At 43.8% G+C, this 23,361-nt stretch overlaps 3 protein-coding genes across 3 annotated transcripts in view; 1 reads left to right on the forward strand and 2 right to left on the reverse strand.

The window, feature by feature from the left end:
• The window catches only part of nkiras2 (NFKB inhibitor interacting Ras-like 2), a 73,166-nt gene that overhangs the window by 26,723 nt on the left and 23,082 nt on the right, over positions 1 to 23,361 (forward strand). The gene's annotated exons all lie outside the window — the stretch shown is intronic.
• LOC311031212 (kelch-like protein 11) lies at positions 783 to 4,799 on the reverse strand. The gene is made up of 2 exons (XM_084037381.1): positions 4,228 to 4,799; positions 783 to 4,031 (listed from the first exon to the last, which is right to left on the reverse strand). The coding sequence occupies exons 1-2, from the start codon at positions 4,701 to 4,703 to the stop codon at positions 2,447 to 2,449; spliced, it is 2,061 nt and encodes a 686-aa protein (XP_083893507.1). The 5' UTR covers positions 4,704 to 4,799; the 3' UTR covers positions 783 to 2,446.
• aclya (ATP citrate lyase a) lies at positions 6,085 to 22,585 on the reverse strand. The gene is made up of 28 exons (XM_084036186.1): positions 22,447 to 22,585; positions 20,356 to 20,534; positions 18,992 to 19,114; positions 17,339 to 17,401; positions 16,994 to 17,184; positions 15,081 to 15,160; positions 14,433 to 14,563; positions 13,442 to 13,560; positions 12,804 to 12,940; positions 12,647 to 12,708; positions 12,438 to 12,555; positions 12,192 to 12,346; positions 11,656 to 11,749; positions 11,144 to 11,285; positions 10,861 to 11,029; positions 10,670 to 10,774; positions 10,378 to 10,574; positions 10,220 to 10,301; positions 10,020 to 10,130; positions 9,792 to 9,919; positions 9,571 to 9,664; positions 9,244 to 9,398; positions 9,014 to 9,164; positions 8,784 to 8,927; positions 8,505 to 8,618; positions 8,319 to 8,401; positions 7,823 to 7,899; positions 6,085 to 7,728 (listed from the first exon to the last, which is right to left on the reverse strand). Exons 2-28 carry the CDS (start codon positions 20,512 to 20,514, stop codon positions 7,634 to 7,636), a joined length of 3,279 nt encoding a protein of 1,092 aa, XP_083892312.1. The 5' UTR covers positions 20,515 to 20,534; positions 22,447 to 22,585; the 3' UTR covers positions 6,085 to 7,633.

A 23,361-nucleotide genomic window follows, 5' to 3' on the forward strand; every position in this document is an offset into this window, starting at 1 on the left:
AGTCAAGTGAGCATAACAGGAAGTCAAATATACGTTAACAGACATACTAACAGATTTCTATAAAAAAAGAGGTTGACTTACATTTGGCTTGCTTCTGGGTTTTCTATTTCAGGCCCCTCCTATCCTCTGAGACAAACAGCAGACAATAAGGATGAGCACAGCAGAGGTCACACATACCAACAAACACTCTTCTGTTCGGACCCCGTGACAACATTGCGACATACTTTCATATTAGTACATTATTAGCATTTCCCAACCATTTTACCTCGATGTTTCTTATGTATTTCTATTTTTTATTATTATTATTTGGGTATTTCAATGGCATGTGCAGACTCATGTCATTTTCACACTGGACTGGTGCAAATACACATTTCACCAAGTCTGTTTGGGCTTTCAGAGTGAGTACTCGTGTAACGGTTGAGTTTTTATTCAGAAATAACACTTATCAACATATCAACAGTTTTCCAACTCAAGGGTACGTGTGGAAACAATGTGGACACATACCTTCTTCCTCTGTGCACAGGCACTAATTGAAGGTTTCCACCCCGAGGGGGTTTCCACCCCGAGGGGGTTCCCTCCGAGTAATAACGGAACATAAAAAAATAAAAAAAACATGTTCGTTTGTTAGTAGTACTCTGTTTGTTACAAGTAAACCGGAGCATTACATTTAACTTTGTAAGTTCTCATCATAACAAGTAGAACTCTGGAGACTAAGCAGTTAATATCTGGGTAGTAATTCCTTTTACTAGTTTTTTTTAAAGCAATAATACAATTTATGCAACGATTTAACTTACAAAACAACTTTAATTGCAGGTCATGACATTAGCATTTCTTACATCCAATACAAGGAGGACACAATGTCAGACTATCACATGCAAATGCAAATTACATAGCTTATTCCACTTAATATTTGTAGTGCTATTTATGTAAGTCATAAAGTGGAAATGAATATCATTTATACGCTCTGTAACCTCTATGCTGGAATAGGCGCTGCAAGGACTGCAGGTATTTCTGAATGTCAGTCACAACACATTCATATAACACTCCCATTAGTTTTGCCGATAAGTCTAATTCTTTTTCATCTCATTCCTAAGTCTCTTAGGAGGGTTAGTGGAGATCACAGAACACAGCAGATCTGTAATATACACCCAGCTGGAAGTGAAGTAAAATAACAAAAGGTTTGGCGAGACATTTAATTTTGGAAACAAGTCCACAGATATGATGATTTTTTCAATGAAGATCGAAACTCGCTGACTTGGCTAAAACAAAGCAAATACAATCACCCTGTCTGATATGAAACAAATGAATCAAGCAAAAGTTAAAGTGCTGTGGTAACTTAAATCCCTATGCTTCTATAAGACTTTACAAACAATTAGATGTCAAAAAGTGCAGTTGTAGAGAAGCTCTGCTCTGCAAACACAAATCATACACACTGCGCTCATACACATACATTTTCAATGTATATTTCTTGAATGAATAGGACTATACACTGAGCAATAGACTGCCAAAGTGCAAAAGAAAGGAATGATTGACCCATTGCCAGTGATTGCTGCTTAATGCAGTGGCCAAATAGAAAGCTTCAATGTTAAGATAACTGAAACAAATACTTTATTATTTTATCACATCTTTTCAACGTTACAGTTCTCGTTTAACTTCACCTTGCCTGAAACCTGGTGAAAACTTGTGTTGGATGAGCAATAATAATTAAATTATAATTAAATATATGGAGAACGTCCACTCAAGGGAAACTGCAATCTAAAAGTTAACTAGTCTATGGGACTTCAAGCTTAAAAGCCTGTCTGCATTAATTCCTATTTAGGTGTTGAGGCTGCACAGTAACAAGCTAGAGCAATAATAATATAAGTTAGAGTTAAGACATTTGAACAAATGTTCTACTTGCATGAAGAGATTGTCACAGTGTTTAAAATGGAATGAGACTTCAATAAGTGTGCTGTATTGAATGTAGGAATGCAGTTATTGGTTGTTGGTTAAATGTCCCATAGCCTCCCCGGTACAGGCACACAATAAAGGAATGTAAAATATCCATATAAATGTTTACATATACAGCTTAATCCTATTTATGTACAAACAGATAAACAGCATCTATACCAACATACTTAACAAAAGGATGTTCAGTTGTTGGCTGCTATATAACACTCTTATTCACATGTTTACATTCCCCTCATCCCTCCTCACTGACCACCAGCGGGTCAGTGCACACCTGTCATTCCATGGCTTTCCACGAACCAGCCATTAAAACAACACAGCATGAGAGCCGATGGCACAGCGTTCAGTTTTTAAATCCAGTATGAGAGCAACACGAGACCTGCCGCAGCATGGTACATACGAGTGGGGTTCGATGAAGATGGCTCCAATGGAATGGATGCTTGCAGTGCATCATGGGACAGAGTTCTGCAGTTCTTGGATCAAGCAAACGCGGACTTGCTCAGCACTCTATCTGTGATTGCAGCTGCCGGCGTAAGGTGAGTGTGCGGCGGTGAAGCTGCTGCATCTGCTGCATGCGATCTCGCTGGCGGGCCAGGTTCTGTGGCATGGGGTAGCGCTGGCAGCCGTACAGGAAACGGTAGGGGATGCGGACGTGGCAGGCGGTGGCTCGGCAGCGGGGCTGAGGCATGGGCGGCAGCAGCATCCAGCGTTTTCTCTCAGCACAGTAGCGGTAGGCCTCCTTGCGGTACTGCTTGTCCACATCGTCACTGTTCTTCCAGCCTCCAATGATGAAGACGTCCTCATCAAAGTGACAAATGGCAGCACCTTCAATGCTGGTAACCTCTGGTGGCAGGCTCTCCAGGATCTCATCGGAGATGCGCACGCTGATCTTTTGCTTGGCAACCTCATCCCGCACTGTGTAGCTCTTGGGGCAGCAGGAGGCCGTGTGGTAGAAGTTAGTAGAAGCCACAGCCATCTGGAAGATGCAATAGTTGTCAATAAGGGGCAAGGAGTCGACATCTTGCCACTGGCGGCTGTCTGTGTCATAGCGCGTGGTCACCGTCTTCAGTCCATCCTCGTTATCCGTATCAACAGGTGTGCGTGCAGTGATGTACACAAAACGGTCCTCCACACTCACTGCCTTCACATCCCGCAGGATTTTGGGGGCAGATTCCAGATTGTGCCACTTGTCCGGCTCAGGCTCGTATATACTGACATCTTTGAAACCTGGACTGAAGTTTCCATGGCCACCGATGCTGTAGAGTATATCCTTAATACAGGTGAGGCCAAAGGAGTGCTTGCGCGTGGTCAGGTTGCTCACCTGCTCCCAGGTGTTGCGATTGGGATTGTAACGCTCCACCGTCTTAGCAAAGCCTGGTTCCATAGAACCGGCTACATAGACGTGGGACTCCGTGGCAGCGATGGCATGGCCGTCCAGGTGGTTATGGATGTGCGGCAGGTTGACCCAGCGGTCCTCGTAAATGAAGTAGCCCACACACTCACTCAGGTAGTCCCCTCCCTCAGACACACCACCTACCACCATGATGACGTCCATGTTCTGGCCAAAGCGAGGCTGAAACGAGGCCATGTGGGAAGACCAGAACTCCATATCAGTTGACTTGAGGTTCTCAAAGCGGATAGCGTGGCCCTCTACTGCCTCCGACACCAGCCGAAGGCAGGCCTCATTGGCGGCCACCAGCTGCTCGGTCTTCACCACCCTGGTCAGGTAGGTGGGCTTGATCTGTGGCAACCTCAGGAGACGGAACAGCTCCTCAAAGTAGCGGCTTCGCTCCTCTGGGTTCTTCTGCACCCACTTCACCACGGCCTCGAATAGCACCTCCTCAGAATCCACTGTGATCTCTGCATCGGACAGCCAGTCACGGACCAGGTGAAAGGGCAGCGTGTAGAACTCATCGTCCTGGATAACCTTGTGGAAGTTGCGACGGATCATGTCTGCAGCCCGAAGAGCCAGCTGGTCCAAGGTGTACATGTGGGCTAGACTGTGCACGGCCACGCAGTTGGTCAGGCTCAGCTTCTTCTTGAGGAACTCACCGCAGAAATCCTTCAGCTGCAGCAGCAGGAACCTGTTATAGAGTCAACAGAGGAAAAACAATGAGCAGCTCCTGTAACCATATAATACTACTGTGATTCGACTGGTTAGGCCACGTCTCACATTTAGACGATCGTTTTATGCAACAGAGCAGCCACAGAGGGCCTCTCCTGCCTCACACTCGTTCACTGACAGACACGGAAATGTAATGTAATGGTAACAGATCGTACCTGTCGGCTAGCTCCAGTACTTCATGTACATTGCAGGTGCTAACGCGTATTTCTCCAGTGTACATATATTGGATGACACTCTCCACCGTATCCGGGTCCGGACCCAGTTCTGAGCTCCATTCCTTCATCTCTACCCGTCCGGACAAAGATTCGGAGAACTGTCCCCCAAGCAGAGGGGTGAAATAGTCGGTAGCTGCAGCCAGGACCGACCGGTGGGCTGAAAACTCGCAGCTCTGGACGCTGCCGCTAGCCGCCCCGCTGCTGAAGGCCAGCGTCACGTCGCAGAACAAGCCCTGCTTCCTCTGCTCGTTCTGCCGCCGAGACAGCTCCGAGCAGTGGGAGGACGAGGTGAAGTCCTCGGCCTCTTCCGCGTCCCCGTCTCCGACAAGGGCGCTGGGCGTGCTGGTGCCGCTGCTGCTGCTGCTGCTGCCGCTGCTCCTGGCGGAGTCCTCCGGGTTGGGGGCCGCCGCTGCCATTCTGCTGCCGGCGCTGGAGGTGAGCGGTGGTGGGGAATGAAGTAAACTAGTGAAGGATAGGAGGCGACATACGCAGCAGCCACACGTACACGGAGTCAAAACAGAGAGCCGCAGCGAAGTACGTTTGGCAGTGGTAGCGTTAGCATTATTTAAAGTGACAATCCGGAAGTCTGTATGTCGTTTCAATAAATATTCGTTAAAGCGGCATCTATTGGAATGAAAACGATGGAATTGTGCTTAGAATGTATTTATGTTGAAATGTGAATTTTATACAACTCTTAACAACATTTATTTTCAGGTAATGTCGCTACAGACACCCCGAACTACTGATAGCTATACCACTACCGGCCAACGCACATACATAGATAAATGTACGTAATGACGGAATTATGACAATGCTATTTTATATTGGCATACAAAAGCATTCACAGAAAAGCTAAAACCCGCACATTTCTTGTGTCAAAGTGAGCATCTTGGATTGAAAGTGTTGGAACGACGAATAAGGAGCCAACTTCAGCCTGGTAAACACAGACAGGATTACTGACATGCGCAGTGGGTGAAAGGCGTAACCGCGTCGTTTACGTCAGTGGTAGCAGTTCCACCGCCGAGCTGAGCTTTGCACATCGGGAGAAACTTGCAGAGCGACGGCTGAAAGACACAAACCTGCAATGCATACACGTTTATGTAAAATTGTATTGAATTTTAATGAGCTATTCTAATTGAGACAAAACCAAAAGGTAACCCAGGGACGATATTTGAATTGTAAAAGCAATCAATAATGATATTGATGGTTGTGTGGTTAGGCGTAGCAGTAAACCAGTCTTTGAATAAGATGACTAATATATGCACAGGTGGAAGAACAGAACATTTCCTTTCATTCAATATCTCCCAGCTTAAATGAATCTCGTTTTCCCTCAACCTCTAGTTCTTGTCATTTACATGATGCATTTAGGCCCAAAGCAACGTGGGCAGCGTGGAGGAGCTCTGTTCCCTGTGTTATTTAATCAGATCATTTTGTAAAACAGCTAAAAACTCTGATTTAAAGAACTCATGGCAGACATTTGAATGGTAATGTAGCAGGAAAAGCACAGGCGTCATAATGATACTGATGGTTGTGTGATTAGGTGTGCCAGTAAATTAATCTTTGGAGATGCATAATTATCCTGCCATGGCACACCTATGTCAACATGTTATTAGTGACATTTGTGTTTACATGCTGGACTGAGCCCAAATAAAAGAAGGGTGCGCAGGCTTGTCGATTTTAATTGGGGAAATAAAATAAGGGCGTAATTCTCAATCCAACCCTGACACAATTTCCCGTCGTTTGCAATTTTTATCTGGGCAAAGGTTAAATATATTCAAAAGACTGCACTGCACACACACACTGTGTTATTACATGATATGAATTACATTTTATTTTACTCAATAACACAGTTGTCAACATACAACAAATCAGTAGAGGCACGTTCAAGTCACACTGAAACAGTTCTATTCACATTGCAACAACATTAGCGAGGTTTCTGGTTGTCCATAGATTTAATTTCTAGTTTCGTAGCATTTGAATAATGGATGACAGAGGTGATGACGGAAACACATTTTCTTTTTGACCTCATGAATTATGTGAAAATGTATAATTTTCCTTAATTTCAAATAGAGTTGAGGGTTTGTCCTGCAGTCACCAGTCTAGTCACTAGTCACCAGTCTCAGATTGTCCACATATCAATTTGAAAGGTGTGTCAAATGTCCCAAATTGAGACTTGAATGCTGTCTGTCTCACATTCATTGGTTTTGTTCAAATGCAAAGTCAGTGTGTAATAGATGTTTATTATTGGACATGTTGACGTTTAAAATCCTATACAGAGAAATAAAACAATCTTAATTTATTAGAAAAATATCTAGACCTAATATTTTAATCATGTGAAAAAAATATGTGAAAACATTAAAAATATGATGGCATTTCATTGTTAAATCATTTGCTGTCTTATAGTGCTGATGGAAATATTCTAATAACAATTAAGCTTATTTTAATGGGACTAATGCATTAATATTAATTATGTCAAGACATTAAAAAAATAATGAATATGTAATCTTTTAACAGCCAATTCCTCATAGAAGATGGGTCTATAACCACATTCTGGGGCTTAAGGCAAAAATGCCTTGATCCACACAAATAACTGGGGAGTTTTTGTTGTTGTTTTTCTCATGACTAACCCTCAACTTTGATTTAAACCCTTTTGTAAAATACTCCCACATTTTCCCACCAGCTGAGATAGAATATTTCCTGGGGACAGCAAATGGCGGCACCTGCAAGGAATGACTCATAATGGTCCCTTTTGCCCCAGTAAGTAGACCGATGTTTCTTATTCCTCAGTGTCAAAACAAAAATCATTACATTCTTGTACCCTTTAATTTTAACTATCAATACATCTATACATAAATAAAGCTCTGATCTACAGTACGTTCCCAGAATTATAGGCATTATTGCACAACATGTTCACCCCTTGTAGCAAGCTCATGATTCTCAAGTGGCACAATGAAGAGAGCTGCACGGACACACAGTGTGACACATGCTAGGTTAATATAACAATGATATATAGGGGGGTAAATAAGCACTGAGAGTGGTGGTGGTCCGCCACTGAATAATCCACTTTTTCCCTCCCTCACCTGTGTATCCGATTCATCATCTGATCTCCCTCAGTCAGACCACAACCGTATTTTACTGGAGCTTCACAGTTTGGCAGGTTTTACTAATAAGTCACAGAAATGCAGCACTGACAGGTTTCCAAAACTAAAAACATACTCTAGTAACATCTTCGCTATACGACTCCACTGCTTTAGGGTGACAGATCACAGTGTGGGCAGCACATTGACAGCTCGAGTGAGGGGATTTGGGGACACAGGGATGACACTCTCTGGTTTAGTCCCTCTGATTACATGGACATGTGTTCTGGGAGCACGTAGGAGATGTCATCCCAGGGGTGGCGATACAGACCCTGCTTCAGCCTCTTCTGGTCCAGGTAGTGTCCTGAGGAGATATATAAAGGATGGCTGGATTGTCAAGTGTTTTCCATCTTGATTACGTTACCGTAGCAGCTTGTCTGTACACAGAAATTACTCACCAATAAATCCCATGCTGCGCCCCAGGACAAAGATGCCATTCAGAGCTCCGATTTCCACAAACTCATCGGCTTCATCCCTGTGACGGCCACGAGGGATAACAAGGATAAGAGTTAATGCATTTAAAAGAAAGTTAATTCCAATGCTTTTGTACATAAATTCAAACACTGACTGAGTGAAAATCAGGCTCACACTTCTGATTTAGTAGTATTATTTGTAGTCCCAACATTTATTCCCACCTATTTATTATATGAATGTATAACTGACTACACTTACATACATTTGACTCTAAATTTCTCATATATACTATTACTATATTTAGGCAGTATGGGGGAGAAGCATGGAAACAAAGATCTATGCAATATAGACATAACTTAATGCCGTTTCTCCATTTTGTCTTAAATATAGTTAAGGTGTCCCTTTTAAGAGAAGAAGTGAAAACTGTTTAGAAGAAAAATGATAAGACTTTGTAAAGATGGACTGTATTTATTGGCTCACCTTGTAAAACCACCACAAGTCCTGAGCAGGTCTACAAAGGCCACACCAATGAAACCATCCACATTCAGGATCAAGTTGGGTTTCTAATAGAACAAAATCAACATAGAGGGAACATAATAATGTCAATGAAATGAGCATGTCAGTATTTAGTAAAGGCTGTGAATGAGAGGATGGGTGATATCTTACTTTGGATGTGGTGATCTTCTCTACATCTAGAGCGTAATCCAGCAGCTGGGTGGAGGGGAAGTGCTGCTTCACAAAGTCCTTCAGGATCTGGACTCTCATGTCTGGATTGTTTATCTGGGGAAGGACAGAAAATGTATGTAGTACTTGTTTAGCCCCAAAGCAACGTGAGCAATATAGAGGAGCTCTGTTCTGTGTTATTTAATAAGATTTATGTAAATATACTGCGATGTAAAGATCATTCTGCTGTTACACACATGCTAAGGAGGCCATGACACTCACCGACTTGACTCTGTGGCCAATACCCATGATCAGCTTGCCATCCTTCTTCATCTTGTTGACAAACTCCATGGGCAGCATGCCGCTGTCAAAAGCCTTGCTGAACTGCTTTGCTGCAGCATCCAGGGCCCCTCCAAAGCGGTCACCCTGAACAAGGAAAAACACATGCTCATGGTGGACTTTTGCAGGTCCAAGTGAATCAAGAACACGAATCACAGGTTTGAGTATCTCACGATTGTGAGGAGGCCGGAGGTGAGGCTGGAGATGAGATCTTTGCCAGCTCGAGCACAGACGATGGTGTTGTGGGCTCCGGAAACAGCAGGGCCGTGATCAGCAGTCACCATGAGGCACATCTCGATGAACTGGCAGGCATACCTCGGCAACCTGTGCACAAAGAAGAGAAACAACAGTCGTTATGTGGTCCATTATCGCGACTACTGGGTTAAGAGGTTAAGCAGCTGACCTCCTCTGGAACCAGAGAAGCCCCAAAGTTCCTCCCAGGCCTATTTCCGACTTGAAGACCTCGGTGATGGGCATGCCCGCGTAGAGGAGCTCCTGACCCCTCTCGTCACAGATGCTGGTCATGAAGGAAGCAGGTTTACGGATCAGACCCAGCTCCTGCAGGGCAAGAAGAATTGGAAAAAGTTCACTACATACGGTATTAGTTATATTAGTTGGGATCCAGCTTTCTCATTTTACAAACAAAATGACTTGTTACAGTTTTTGATCTGCTTTCAGCCACCAGTTAAAAGCTTGATTCAAGCGGTTGAGTGTTCGGAGGCATACTCACTCGTGCCCAAGAGTAATCCATCGGCACAGTGGGAGGAGGCATCTCTTCAGCTGGCTCGATAACTCCTTTGGCAACAAGGTCATCATAAACAGAACTGCACAAATGAAAAAGACACGGAAGACCGTAAGAGGAGCTCAGGAATCACTCTCAAAGAATAATGACAACAGTTTGTCAAATGAGCACAATGAACTGAAGGAGTGAACATGATATTGTGCACTGACGTGATGATTTCTCCCAGCTCATCAAAGCTTTTGGGGACGAAGGCACCAGCCTCCTTCAGAGCGTTGTTCTTAGCTACGGCTGTCTCAGAGGCCTGGTTGGCACACGCTCCTGCATGGCCGAACTGAACCTGAGGGGGGACGGAAAGGTGCGACGTGGGTCAGAAATGTCAATGAACCAGTCAGTAATGCCATTGTGCAACGCACGAGACTCTCCATCTGCCCTCTTACCTCTGAGGAGAACATGGTGGCACAGGTGCCAATACACCAGCACACCACTGGCTTTGTGATCCTGCCCTGTTTGATAGCCTGGCAGATCTTGTACTCCTCTGTGCCGCCGATCTGTGGAAGGCAGAGACAGATTCAGGATGTAGCAAATCAATAACTGTTTAAAAGCGTACGGCACCAGTGTGTGTAGAATCGTTCCTCACCTCTCCCAGGACAACAATCATCTTAACTCCAGGCGTGTCTTGGTAGCGCAGCACATGATCAGTAAACACCGAGCCTGGGTATCTGCAGAAAAGTCCAAAATTAAAGGTCGATTCAAACCCAAGTGCTTCCATGCTACAGGTAAAACGTAGTTACATACCGGTCCCCGCCGATGGCCACACCTTCAAAAACACCGTCGGTGGTGCGTGAGATTATGTTGTTGAGTTCATTGGACATGCCGCCTGAGCGGGACACGTAGGCCACACTGCCCGGCCGGTAGAGTTTGGAGGCCAGGATGTTGTCCAGCATGCCTCCTGTGTTCCCGATCTTGAAACAGCCTGGCTTGATTCCTCCAACCTGGACAAAAGCACACACACAGATTTGCTCAGATAACAGTACACAGAGTGAAACTGTGATTTTTTTTTTTTAATGAGAAGTGAAGTAAGACTCACGGTTGCTGGTCCAATGATTGTGACACCCTTCTCATCTGCAGCCTTGATGATCTTCCTGGTATGGGCTTCAGGGATTCCCTCGGCGATGATGGCAATGGTGTGAATCTGAAAGCAAAGGATGGAATGGTTTTAACTTTATATTTCTCAACTGCTAAGCACCTTGCAGATGGGGAGGGCGATGGTGCGCTCACCTGTGGGTACTGCATGGTCTCCATGGTGCTATCAAAGGCTGAGCGCAAAGAGGCGAAGTTGATGAGCACGTCTACATCTGGGTGCTTCTTCATGGCGTCACTCATGTTCTTAAACACCGGGATGAGGATCTCTTTATGGCCCCAATAGTACTTCTGCTTGTGGTCTCCACTGTAAGGCAGCCATGCAGAAAATCGCTTGTCACAATGTGACACAATTTACTTAAGCAATAACACTGACAACAGAGCAACATTAAACTAAAGAGGAAGGACAGAGCACACTCACGTGAACGGGTAGACCATGGCTGCGACAGATGGCTCATCTCTGGAGCAGACATAGTCAAAGTCAAGCATACCCTGAACGGCCCGGGTCTGCATACCCCACACTATGGACTTGGTGTGTTTGCTGAAGAGGGAAGTTGCCTTGGCTGCAGTGAAAGGAAAACTTTCCAGGTCACAATATTGTAGGTTATTTACTCCTCTAGTCACAGACACGTGAAAGGAGCAGACACTGAAAGAACACCGCTGACATGGGGACTAGAAGAGGTGTTTAAGATGTATTGGATACAGTGTTTATGTGTGAGATTTGATATCAGTACACGGAGTTCACGTTTTAGTGAGTTTGGATTACAGAGTCCTCCTGCTGTCTAAAGAGGGAGCTATAACGCCTAAACTCAACCATGCATGATCACAAATCTTCCTTCCACCTGTCATTCTGCCCAGCGGTGGAACCATGCATGAAAACACATCAGAGCCTCAAAGAGATTTCCCAGAGCAATGGTTTGTGTGTTTTCTCACCGATTGGAGCTCCAGCTTTGCTCTTCTTGGCTGGTGAGCTCTCAACTTTGGCTCTGTTTTCAGAGAAAGAAGCCGTTCTGCTGGATGCTGGGGTCTGCAAATTACCAAAAAAAAAAGATTCATCTATTTTTTAAATGCTGCTCTGCACATTTTAAAAAGTGTGTGCTAATGAGGACAGTTTTTACATCATGCATATAACTCTGTCACACACACACACACGCACACGCACACACACTTTGCTGAAAGCCCAAGCACTGCAGACTTAATGGTTGCCTCAGGGCAGTTGTAGTAAGTTACTTACTGTGGTCTGAGTGAACTGAGTGAAAGCAGCCCACAATGCTTTGCAATACTCTTATGTAAAAGAGCCTGGTTCATTAAAAGGACAAGACAGAAACTAAAACAGAGGCTGTGGCATGCAAGTCACTCTATCACGATACTGCACCGCAGTATTGGTGGATGATGTAAACTCTCTGCACAGGGAGTCGGCACAATGCCGTGACAGCCTATTTGTCTTGTGGAGTCAGTACGCTTCATACCGATGTGCTGCCGCTAGAGTTGAGAAGGAAGTTGGCAGTGTGGGCAGCAACAGGAGGCTGGTTGGGGATTGGCCGGTGGCCCAGGGCCATGCCGACAATGGCGGTCATGTGAGTCTCTGTGCCAAAGACGTGGATGGGGATCCCGGTTGTCTTGCCTGAGGAGAGCAGGCGAAAGCCAATTAAGTGAGGTGTATGGAAATCAGCAGGTGCTAACGGATATAAAATAAACATGAATGTCCAACATACCAACTTCTCCCATCACTCTGAGACCTTCCTGGTAGTTGGGCCCTCCTCGGCGGACAAAAATAGTGACCTCATGCTCCTTGAGCGGCACCTGGTAGTCTCTGATGGCTCGAACAATCCCCTAAAGACAAGGATAAGCTCAGTGAATAACTCACTTCTGAGTCATTCATATTATGGCTACTACAAAATCAAAAAAGCATGCGATAATGTACCTTAAATGTTGCTGCAACGTTTGTGAAGTTTGCAATGCTTCCCCCAATGATCAAAACCTTCCCTGGAAAATATTATGACACAAACACAATGTAAGGCGGAGAAAAAAAGACAATTATGAGTGCACACAGAAAGTTCCGGCAGCGTTGTTTTAAATACCGTCAGGGTGCTTCTCTCTGGTCATTAGAGACAGGATCGTCTTGGCGTAGTCATAGGTCTGCTGTTCACTCGGTGCTCCTGAATACTCCCCATAATTGGCCAGCTCGTCGACGCCACCCAGGTCACAGATTGTGTCACTAGGAGAGTTTTTACATGAGTCAACCAGTCAGAGGAAAAAGCAACAGGTATGTGGAAGTATTTACATAAAAATAAGATGAGAAGCAACTTAACCTGAGCACTAAACTTCAGAATACACTTAAAATCTAAATGCGTTTTCTCATCTGCTCTGAATGAATACTGAACTGTAAAGAGACGCGACAACTTAACAGTGCACAGAGGGAATAATTAGTCATGGCTGGTGTGACTGTCACACTTTACACCTCCAAGAAACGGGAGTGAGGGAGACACGACTCATTCCTCCAGACTCTCTATCATATCAACATCAGGAATACAATTTCACAGGCAGCTGAACGAGCAGAGTCGATGCTAAATCAATTATACGTACTGGAATCAAGGTAATGAGGATAATGTTTCAGCAGCCAGAAGAAAACATCCAATTGGATTACTTCACAATCATGGAGTCTTATTTATTCAGGCTTTGTTTTATGTAGTCCTGCTCGGACACTGAGATTAGGTACCTGTACACCACCGAGGCGCCTCCTCCTGCCACCATGGTCCAGATCCTGCCTCGGGGGTTGAGCAGGGTCAGTTTGAGGCTGGCACCACTCTTGGCATCAAGGTCGGCGATGTAGGCTTCCTGCAACAGTTGAAGGAAAGTCATCGAAGACGTGTGAGACAGGTTTATTACTACAGAAGAAGGCGGGGTGTGTGATTGTAGCCTGAACATGAGCACCACTTAAACAAGCACCACAATTAATTTACAGTGTTTGCATCGATTTAAAAAAAAGGTTATTAATTGGAAATATTGAATACATTTTAAGAGGGAGAGTGAATTTGATGTGCATCACTGGTTGTTTGTGACAGTCTGGGCCACAGATGGTGGCTGGGAGTAAAAAGGCTCCCAATCAAAGGCACCCGCTGTCCCTCATCGCCACTCCAGACTCACAGCAGCCCAATTAGGCCAGAACGTCTGGTGCACAGACAGTCTACCTCGAACAAGCTCCTCCATGCATCACCCAGAAGTCCCCAGAACAAAATCAGCTCTTTTCTAACAGAGTATCTGGTACATCTCATTAGAGGATATTGAGTGTTTTTATGACGAACTTTAGCCGAGGATCTCTCTCCGTCTCCGTCCCTCTCCAGAATGAGTCATAAAGGCTGGTGAATGGCTGTGTTTTCATACGGCCCTTCCTCATTAATTCCACAGTTGCCCCGCCCTTCTTCAGGCTGACACATTTTACACCTTCTAGAAGGGCACCATCATATCATCTAAATCATAGTTAATGACATTTATTCACTGTAATAAATCAAATCCCTAATTCATACTCATTCATAACTCATTTGAGATTCTATATTTTCCTGAGATCGGTCAGTTTTTGGTCAAATTACCTCCTACATAACACCCCAGTAAGCTTATTCTCTCGCTCTTTGGAGAACAACCAGCTATTTGATGCTGACAGATTTGAATTCTGATGCATTGTTAGCTCCGTCTCTCCAGTGCTTCCTCACCTCAGCGTAGGCCTCCCTGCCGAAGGGTGGAGGGAACTCCACATCGCCCCACTTGGCCTTGCAGATATAGTCGGCTGTGGCATCGATCTTGGCTGCCATGTCCAGCACATAAACGCCATCTTTTGTGACCACTGAGAAAGAGGGGAGGGAGGGGGGAGATCTATAATTCTACAAGGTTTAGGAACAACCCCTCACTGAGTTTCATTATGTTAGGCCACAACCTTCCTGCCGTCCCTGCAGGAGGTGGAAGGAAAGTGAAGATGGGGAGGAGGTGGGATGTGATCAAAGCAGGGAGCCAGTCTCTGTAGCCCTGCTACATCCACAACAACAGCTGCCAGAGGACACATACTGGTACCCAATTACTCTATTATAAATATACACGCTGCCTTCATCAAACAGGAAGTGCATGAATTATTTAATGTTTTCCTCCATCAGTGTTAAAATTGTGCCAGAATAAGGACTCTTGGCTTTATGATGAGGTTTTCTTAACACATTGATGTTTTCATCTCCAATTTCCTTTTGATATCCCCGTTCTAATTTCAAAATCAAATAAATAAGATATTTATCAATCTGCCTGGGAATACAAATGTATATTCCATCATGATTGCTTGTTCAGATAAAGCACAAACAAACACAAGAAGAACATACCCAGTGGATTGATCTCCAGGTATGTGAAGAACAGGTCCTCGTAGAGATTGAAGAGCCCGACAATGAAGCTGGCCAGGACCCTGCAGAGACACACATTCAACACATTAAAGCCTCATCTGTCTGCAGCAACAGAAACGAGAACGACCAGTTAATCATGACACAATATAATGGAGTTATAATCATGTTACAGCTGAAATAACTACTCATTTCAATCACTTTTAAGCAATAGTGCAAACATTTGCTGCCATCAGGTTCTCAAATGTAAGAATATTCTGCTTCTCTCTGTATTATATTACTGTAAATAGAATATTTTGGGGGGTTTTGGTCGGACAGTACAAGCTATTTGAAGTCTTCGTTTTTTTGCATTTTGTAAACGAACAATTGAATTGTTCATTGCAGCTCTAATCTTTACAAAGAAATGTATTCAATTAAAAATATTTTTTTAAATGAACTCCAAAGCAAACACAAAAAACAGTAAGTCTGTATTTCACATCGACTATCAGTGAACTGCAAACCAGTTCTCTCAAAAACAGTAAAGTTGAAAAAAACAAAAACAGACTACCCTTGTCCCTTATACATTATTATATAATTATAGCCTATTTAGATCATATAATTTCCACACAAACCAAGACAAACAATGACGAGTTGTTAAGGTTGAGCTGGACAGGAAACAGTCCACCTGTAAATTAGCTGCTGTAGAGAAGCCAAAATCTAATTGACTTCCTCCTTCACATGTCAAAACAGAGAAGTGAGGGGTGGGGTTTGCTGGAGGAGGAGGAGGAGGAGGAGGTGGGGGAGGGGGAGGCTTTTTTCTCCTGCCTGTCAGTTATGCAGGCGCCCCGGAGCCTTTGTAACCACATCAGCCGGTTGTCAGGACTCCGACTGGCCTGTGGGGGAAAACTGTGACCGAAACCTCGAGTGACTCAGCTTCCCATGTCTGCTTCTGATGGAAGGGCAGGAAAACTGGGCAGGTTTTGTTTGTGAGCCAGAGTGTCAGGAGACGAGTGCATGGGGTGAGCCGAGGTTGGCAGAGTGATTTCTGGGGCAGCTTCACAAATGACAGCCAAGACAGTGAGTCTGGCCAGAATCTGCCGTCGCAAGAGGCGGGCTGGAGAGATGGATGGGGGGGCTGGAGGGGGTGAGCCACTGCGTCATACCCATCAAAACAAACGGACGTGTGCTGAATGTGGCTGTGATGTAAAAAAAAAAAAAAAAAAGCTGGGGGTGGAGGCTGATCGAAGAAAGGCGAAGTAGAGGAGAATTTGTCATTTTCCTAATGGAAACCCGCCAACCATCTCCTCCTACTCCCCCCCATCACCCCCACCCCACATTTACTGCCAATATCAAAGTGCTTTCTCCTGTGTCATTGGCCTGAGCTTCTCTTTTCATTTCCTCTTGGATTAATTATATAATGGAAAATGCGGCCTTTGGGTCATTTTTCAGTTGTTTTGAGTTGAGCTACTTACATTTTGGCAGTCAAATATATTTAAAAAGCTGTACGAAAGCTTTTGTTTTTAGAGCAGAGTCACTGCTTCTAAATAATAATGAATATTATTTATAATTATTTGTCATTTGAATATCTGTTTAACTTAACTTAACATGCTATACGACAGGATTTCTGCATGAGCAATGTTCTACAAATAGCAGAAACACAGGTCAATACAATCCGATATAATAAAAAAAAGCTAATTCTATTAAATATTAAGCTTGTATAATTACATTTTAGTTGGGGATGTTACCACAGAGCTTTGTGTTTATTACATCCAAGTCATAGAATAGAGAACTCCTTTTATAAGTGGTCTCTTTCCACCTTAACCAAGCAACACAAACTGTAGATATGAAAGTTGCCAGCGTACCATTGACACAAAGCTGCATATGCAAATATATACTACAAATATTTCCTTCTAACTTACGCTTTCTTGTCATTGGGGACGTGAGTCAGCAGCTCTTTCTTCACAGAATCGGCACTGATCTTTTCATCCACCCCTATCAGCAGCTTCTTCGCCTTGGCATCCACATCTCCCACATCCACCCCTCCCTCATGGTGAAACAGCACATAGTCGCCCTCACGGGTGGCGTAGATGCAGACGTAGAACTCCTCCTCCTGAACAAAGGGCCGTTAAAATGACACGGACGTCATTTAATAAATGGTTCTTGGCCAGACATTTTGTATTTCCACTGCTACTAGAGTCTACTGTGATGAATAATAAAGAAGGCAAGACAGTATTGAGATGGTAGATGTGCAGTGGGTGCTTTACCTGCTTATGGGGGACAAACGGCTCGATGAGGAAGTTCTTAAGAACGCCCTTGGCTTTTCCCACCTGAGGACCATCAACAAAATAATTAGGAATTAGAAGGAGATAAAATGCTTAGTAGATAAAGAAACAGTTTGGTCAGCATCAGATTGATGTTCAGATTACGGGTGCTTCTTTTCAGACCGACTCCTAGACTGACGGGAGGAGGGGACAAAAGGTATATTAAATCAAAACGATTAAATATGCAAGTCAGTTGACGAAGGAGACGGGTTGAGAAGAATGAGAAAGAAAATGTCAGGTATGACTCGAGGCAAAGCCACTGTTCATTTGGTGAGGCCGTCATGGTTCCCCCGTTAAAGGCCAACAGGCGTAAAGTAACGAGGGACCAGCTGAGAGCAGACAGCCGGAGAGAACGGAACAAAATCATAAAAAGGGCGCAGGGGGAGTTGCCATTTTGAAGTGTGCAAATAAAAAGGCTGTTGATAACGGGTGGAGAAAAAAAAAAACCTGTCTCAATTTTTTTTTAACACAAGGGGTCAGGGCAATTCAAATAAATTGACTCCTCCATTACTGTCTTCCAGAGTGAAATAAATTACTAAAAGCCACTCATGCTGTGAATACAATTTGTATATTCAATTCAACCACTTGTGGTAACACGATTACAGAAAGGAACATAACACTCCTTTGATGGAGTGAAGCACTGTGTGCAACTGCAGCACACAGCAGCAGTGATTAACTTGTGAAGAGCAGATGGTAAGAAAGGAAGTGAAGAGGATACGTAAGTGTGAAAGTGGCTCTGCGAGAGGAAGTCATTCAGAGATACTGGTATCTGACAGAACGTGTTCCTCTGCACACAAATACCCCGATGGTATCTCTTATCTCTAAGAAAAGCTTGCATGCCAGCTGACATAAAAAAGAAGTAGACGGTAACTAGCAGTCAGACGAGTGCTAGAACATCCTTTTTGTTTGATAAGATTCACCCTACTTATTTAAAAAAAAATTATTAATACAATGTTTGTCCACAAGATATATCTGATGGTGATTCATCCGCTTAATTACTTTAATTCTATTCTATATATATTCTCTTAAGAGAACAATAAAGATAACATACAAGCTGACACACTCTCTACAATACAGCTGTGGCTTCATTTATTCTCATTTACTGCCACCAGCAGCAGCTGACAGCTTCATCTCATCTGTGAAGAGATACATCTACGCAATCTCAGCACACACACACCCACACACACACACACTGACACAGGATGCTTTATGAACCATCCCAGTCTCTCCATAACTTGCGTCTTGGTTTATGAGGCAAAGCAGCATCCCCGTGGCATAATGAAGGATCTGTTGTGCTGTGGTTATGCTGACTGGATAGATGCACTGCCTCTTTATTCACCAGCGCTCCAGCTGACTGGACGGATTCACCAGTGTACCTCAGTAATTTGAGCGGCTAGGCAAACATACATACAAACATACAAACCGAATGCATCAGTGCAAAACAGGGAAGGGGGTGAAGGAAAGGGCAGCAGCAGGAGGAGTGTCTGAATAATATTGATTGAAGGAGCCTTCAGGAAAGTGTACACTCTCAAACATGGGTGGATGAAGGCAATCAGCTGGAGAGGGAGAGGGAGGGGGAGGGGGAGGATGACGTACTGTCGTCTCCCTCATGAAGCGGGTCTTCAGCCACTCCCTGACGCCGTTCAGGTCCAGGTTGACTCCGACCAGGCCCAGCTTCCCTCGCCTCTTGATCAGCTGGTCCGGCTTCACCACCAGCCTCTGCAGGAGGAAGATAATTAACTGTCAGTTTTAGCAGGACCAACAGGCCCCTATGTGTAGCCTCAGCTGAAAAACATCAAACTGATGATTCTGAGATTGAACTGGAGATGAAACAATTTGTCAATTAAAAGTTATCACACATTTAATATGTAACAATTTAGATAATCAATTTAGTAATCGTGTAAAAATTCAACTACTATTTTTTTTTGTTTTTTTTTTTGCAACGTATGGAGCAATATATACAAATAATAATAATATATAAATCAACATATACAGACAGATTAAAAGGAAAAGGATTGTTATTTGAAACTCTGGATCCAACAGAAATGAATTCTGTTCAAAAACAAAAAACAGGAATCCAGCATGCAATGAAACCTAATAATAATAATAATAATAATCTTAAATTCCAGCATGCGACAGCAGATATTTACTTTTCTGCTTGGTGGTTTAATCATTAAAGTATATCATCATCAGCAAATGCCAGATTCGAATCTCTCCCTTCTGACGCAAATCTAAAAATTGCATCCACCCCCCCGACTGAGCGCGCTTCCTCTCACTTGTAAGACAGATTAAGAGAATGACTTATGACAGTGGACCCATTAGTACCTGGATGCTCGCCAGAAAGCATCGAAAGAGGGTCGAGGGTGAAAGTTAATGCAATTTTCTAATAAAATCTACCGCGCACATCTCCGTGTATCTGCCATCCACATCCTCCCCGTACCTTCCAGAAAAAAACCTGCAGCCAGGAGGGAGACACGGGGAGGATGTCATCTTATCCTGCAAGATGAGTCACGGAGTAATTCAATTCACTTCTATGACAGCACATCTATCTGCTAGTGCTTCGCTATGATCTGCAGGGCGATGCACCTGTCTCGTACCTCGACAACTGTTTGGTTTCCCCAGTTGAACCTTGACCTCTCAGCAGTCAAGTAAAGAATGGAAGAGAAAAGAGGGTTTATTTTCTGCTACGTTCTCTTCTGCGTTTATGCTTCGAGCTGCTGGATCGCTCTGCTGCCTAAGACATCCGCTAACGAGCGCCGAGAGACCACTCCGCTGCCAGCCTAAGTGATTGTCTCCATAAAGTGGAGATCATTTTCCACAGCCTTAACGAGGACTAAGCTTTATTGCATTTATGTGCTATGAATGTGTGATATAACAAACGGACTATTTACTCATCTTAAGAAAATCCAAAGTCATGCTCCAGATTTAAAATTTGGTCCAAAGTGGTTCTTCTGCCTCACCTCTGTGAGCAGCCACGGGTGCTCTTGCGGCAGTCGGTCAAAGTCTGTCTCGGCCGTCACGTTGACATAGCGGAATCTGTTCTGGACAGCTGCCGACGTGCAGATGTGCTTGTAGAGGAACTCCTTTCCCGTCTGCTCGGAGATGGCTTTGGCCGACATGACTGCAGGGCTAGACTGGCCTAAGAAGGAGGAGAGGAGGGGTAGATAGAGGGAGATATACAGAGGAGCAGTCAGATGAAGGAATACAGAGCAGATACAGAGATGTGGAGGGTCTGATGAATACAGAAAGCTGACAGACACGATGGAAGGAGACATGGAAGGAGGTTTTTACTGCTTTCTGAATTCAAGAAAGAGCTCTTTTATGACAAAAACAAAAGCACCCTGTTTGACCTCCTCTGCTCTCAGGACACATGCAGTTTGACTGCACAGAGTTAAGAGAGACTAGAAAATCTGATAACATTCTAGCAGATTCAGGCCGTCTGTCCTTATGCACAGTCAGATTATTTAGTTTGCTGAAACCAGCAAGACACAGACAGCAAAATCAGTGAAGCTTAATCCAACACAGTTTGACCTGCACACTAATGAGGTAACACTTATCTGCCACTCAAACAATCAGGTTCCTACTGGAGTGTCGTACCTGGACTGCAGCAACCAACCGTTCAGCCGAATACATAAATGACAGGCAGATCTAATCTACGTATGAGCAGTATACAGGAAAACAGCACTGAGAAATGTGCTTTGTGGTGCAGAAGCAATGCGAGTGTCAGTAAAAGCCAGAAGTAACATAGAGAAAGAAAAATCTGATAACTTGGAATAACATCCATAAATTTTAATTGCAAAAGGGAGGACCTTTACACTTTGGCCACAAGCGTCACTCGATGAGGTCATCTCCAAGAGCTCGGGCACGCACAGCTCACAACAGAAAGTCAGGGTTAGAAGTTTAACAACAGTCAGCTTCAATAATTTCTCCCTATGAGGGTGTACCAACACGTTAGTGTGACACCAACGCTACGGAAAAAGGTGAATTCCAGCGACAGGGCGAGAGCGAGTCTTTTTACTGCACAGGGGTTCCTTCATCTTTGTAGAGGAGACACAGAGATTGTACTTCAGTGACATCACCAAGATCAGGAAAAACGGGTAAATCAATGATGTTGCAATTTAGAATGACACCCCTTGCATAGATTATATGTTGTAGGCGGTAGGACTGCTCCTTCTCTGAACACACTGTGATGTTTGCCACATTTTCACATTAAACTCCATCCTGACATCTGGAATATACTGCACATCCTGCACAAACACAAGCTGGTGACCTGATCCAAAGTGTCTGATCCAGAGTTTGTCCTGTATCAGAGTGACTGTGCATCTGTAACCTTGGCCGGATGGCGTTCCTTCTGCTTGCTTCATTAAGCTGAAAGCCTCCCTGCTCTAGGCCTACACTGCGGACCTGGCAGTCATTTCTCAAATGGATTAATGGGACTGTCCTGGTCCTTTCTCACTATCGATCATGAGGAAACAACAGCGCTGGTTCCAGGTGAGGTGAACATGGTTCATCCAAAACTCACCCAGGTTTCATCGATCACCCACTGTCCCTGTGTAACCGACCTGTCTGGTCTGTTAAATATCAGCAAAAACACATTGACAATTAAAAAGAGGTCATGATGGATGGCTGGGGGGAGGAGGCAATATCAGGGACCGATCGAAATCAGCACGAAATCAAACACAGCGAGGTAAAAAAGAAAAAAAAGAAAGAGGATTTAGAAGAAAAGACAGTTGGAGTTTCGTATTCACTTATAACTCGACCACATTGACCTACTAACTTCTAATACATGCAAACCTGCCCGACCCCCAGACGTTTCATTCATTTACAACCCAGTCAGACAGCAGTGCACTTTCTTTTGGCAAATACCCATCATTTCTCAGAGTGACTGTTACTCAAACTTCTTGATAACGGTGATTGATTTCAGGTTCAAAGTGGGTTGACAGAGACCATAAACTTGGTTTACGTTTAATAGTCATAGAGACCGAAATAGATAGTTAGTGGAAGTATTAAACAAAGTAAATGCCTATTTAAAACGACAACACGGTATTTACCTTGCTTTTTCCTGTGACGGTTCTAGAAGTGTGTTGCGGTGATACTTTGAATTGTATCGGCCACGCAGGTTCACTCTTCCCGTCTGTTGACAACAGAGGAGCCGGAGAGAAGAAGGGCTTCCTGGGAGTTTTGTCTCCGTGGCCCATCTGCCGATAGGCTTGGCTGATGTTCCCTGTCTCCTGATTGGCTCATTCCACACCATGCCGTATTGCTGCCTTCAGGGATACTGGGAAATGGTAGGACCGCGCGATGGAGAGGGCAAGTAATTGAAACGGGAAACTAAACAGTAGTAGCAGATACTTTACGTACTTAAGTACTAATACTACACAGTGAAAAAACTATACTACAAGTAACGGTCCAGCATGAATATAATTACTTAAGTATATTTTGTATTGACAAACTATTAAAAGAGAAATATTTGGCATATATAAATAAATAATATATCCACATCTCTACCATCACATCATACCATTGTAAACATTGTGTCAAAACCAAGACCTTATTTCCATTCAGGTCCTTGTAAGTATTATCAGCAAAATGTACTTTGTGCAGTAATGTGTTGCATTAATGTTTACGGTTGTGCTTATTTCAATTACTCCTGCTCAGAAAAACACACAGGAAGGGTATGAAAAATGATAACCTGAAGCGCAGTAGAAGTATAACGTTGCATAAAATGTAAATACTCAATTACAAGTTCCCTGAACTTGGGTACAGTACTTGGTTAGAGGTACTTTGTTAAATTCCACCACTGCAAATAAGACAATGGAAAGTCTGATATGTTTTGAATGTTATTTTCTATATGGTATTTATATGTAAATCATATTTAAATATCAGCACGTTTAGAAAATATGGGGATTTGATTATGATGTCCTTTCCAGGAATTATATTATATAAGTAGACACAGTAATTAATGA

This window comes from Eutrigla gurnardus (genome assembly GCF_963514095.1).
Source record: "Eutrigla gurnardus genome assembly, chromosome: 20".
NCBI classification, from domain to species: Eukaryota; Metazoa; Chordata; class Actinopteri; order Perciformes; family Triglidae; genus Eutrigla; species Eutrigla gurnardus.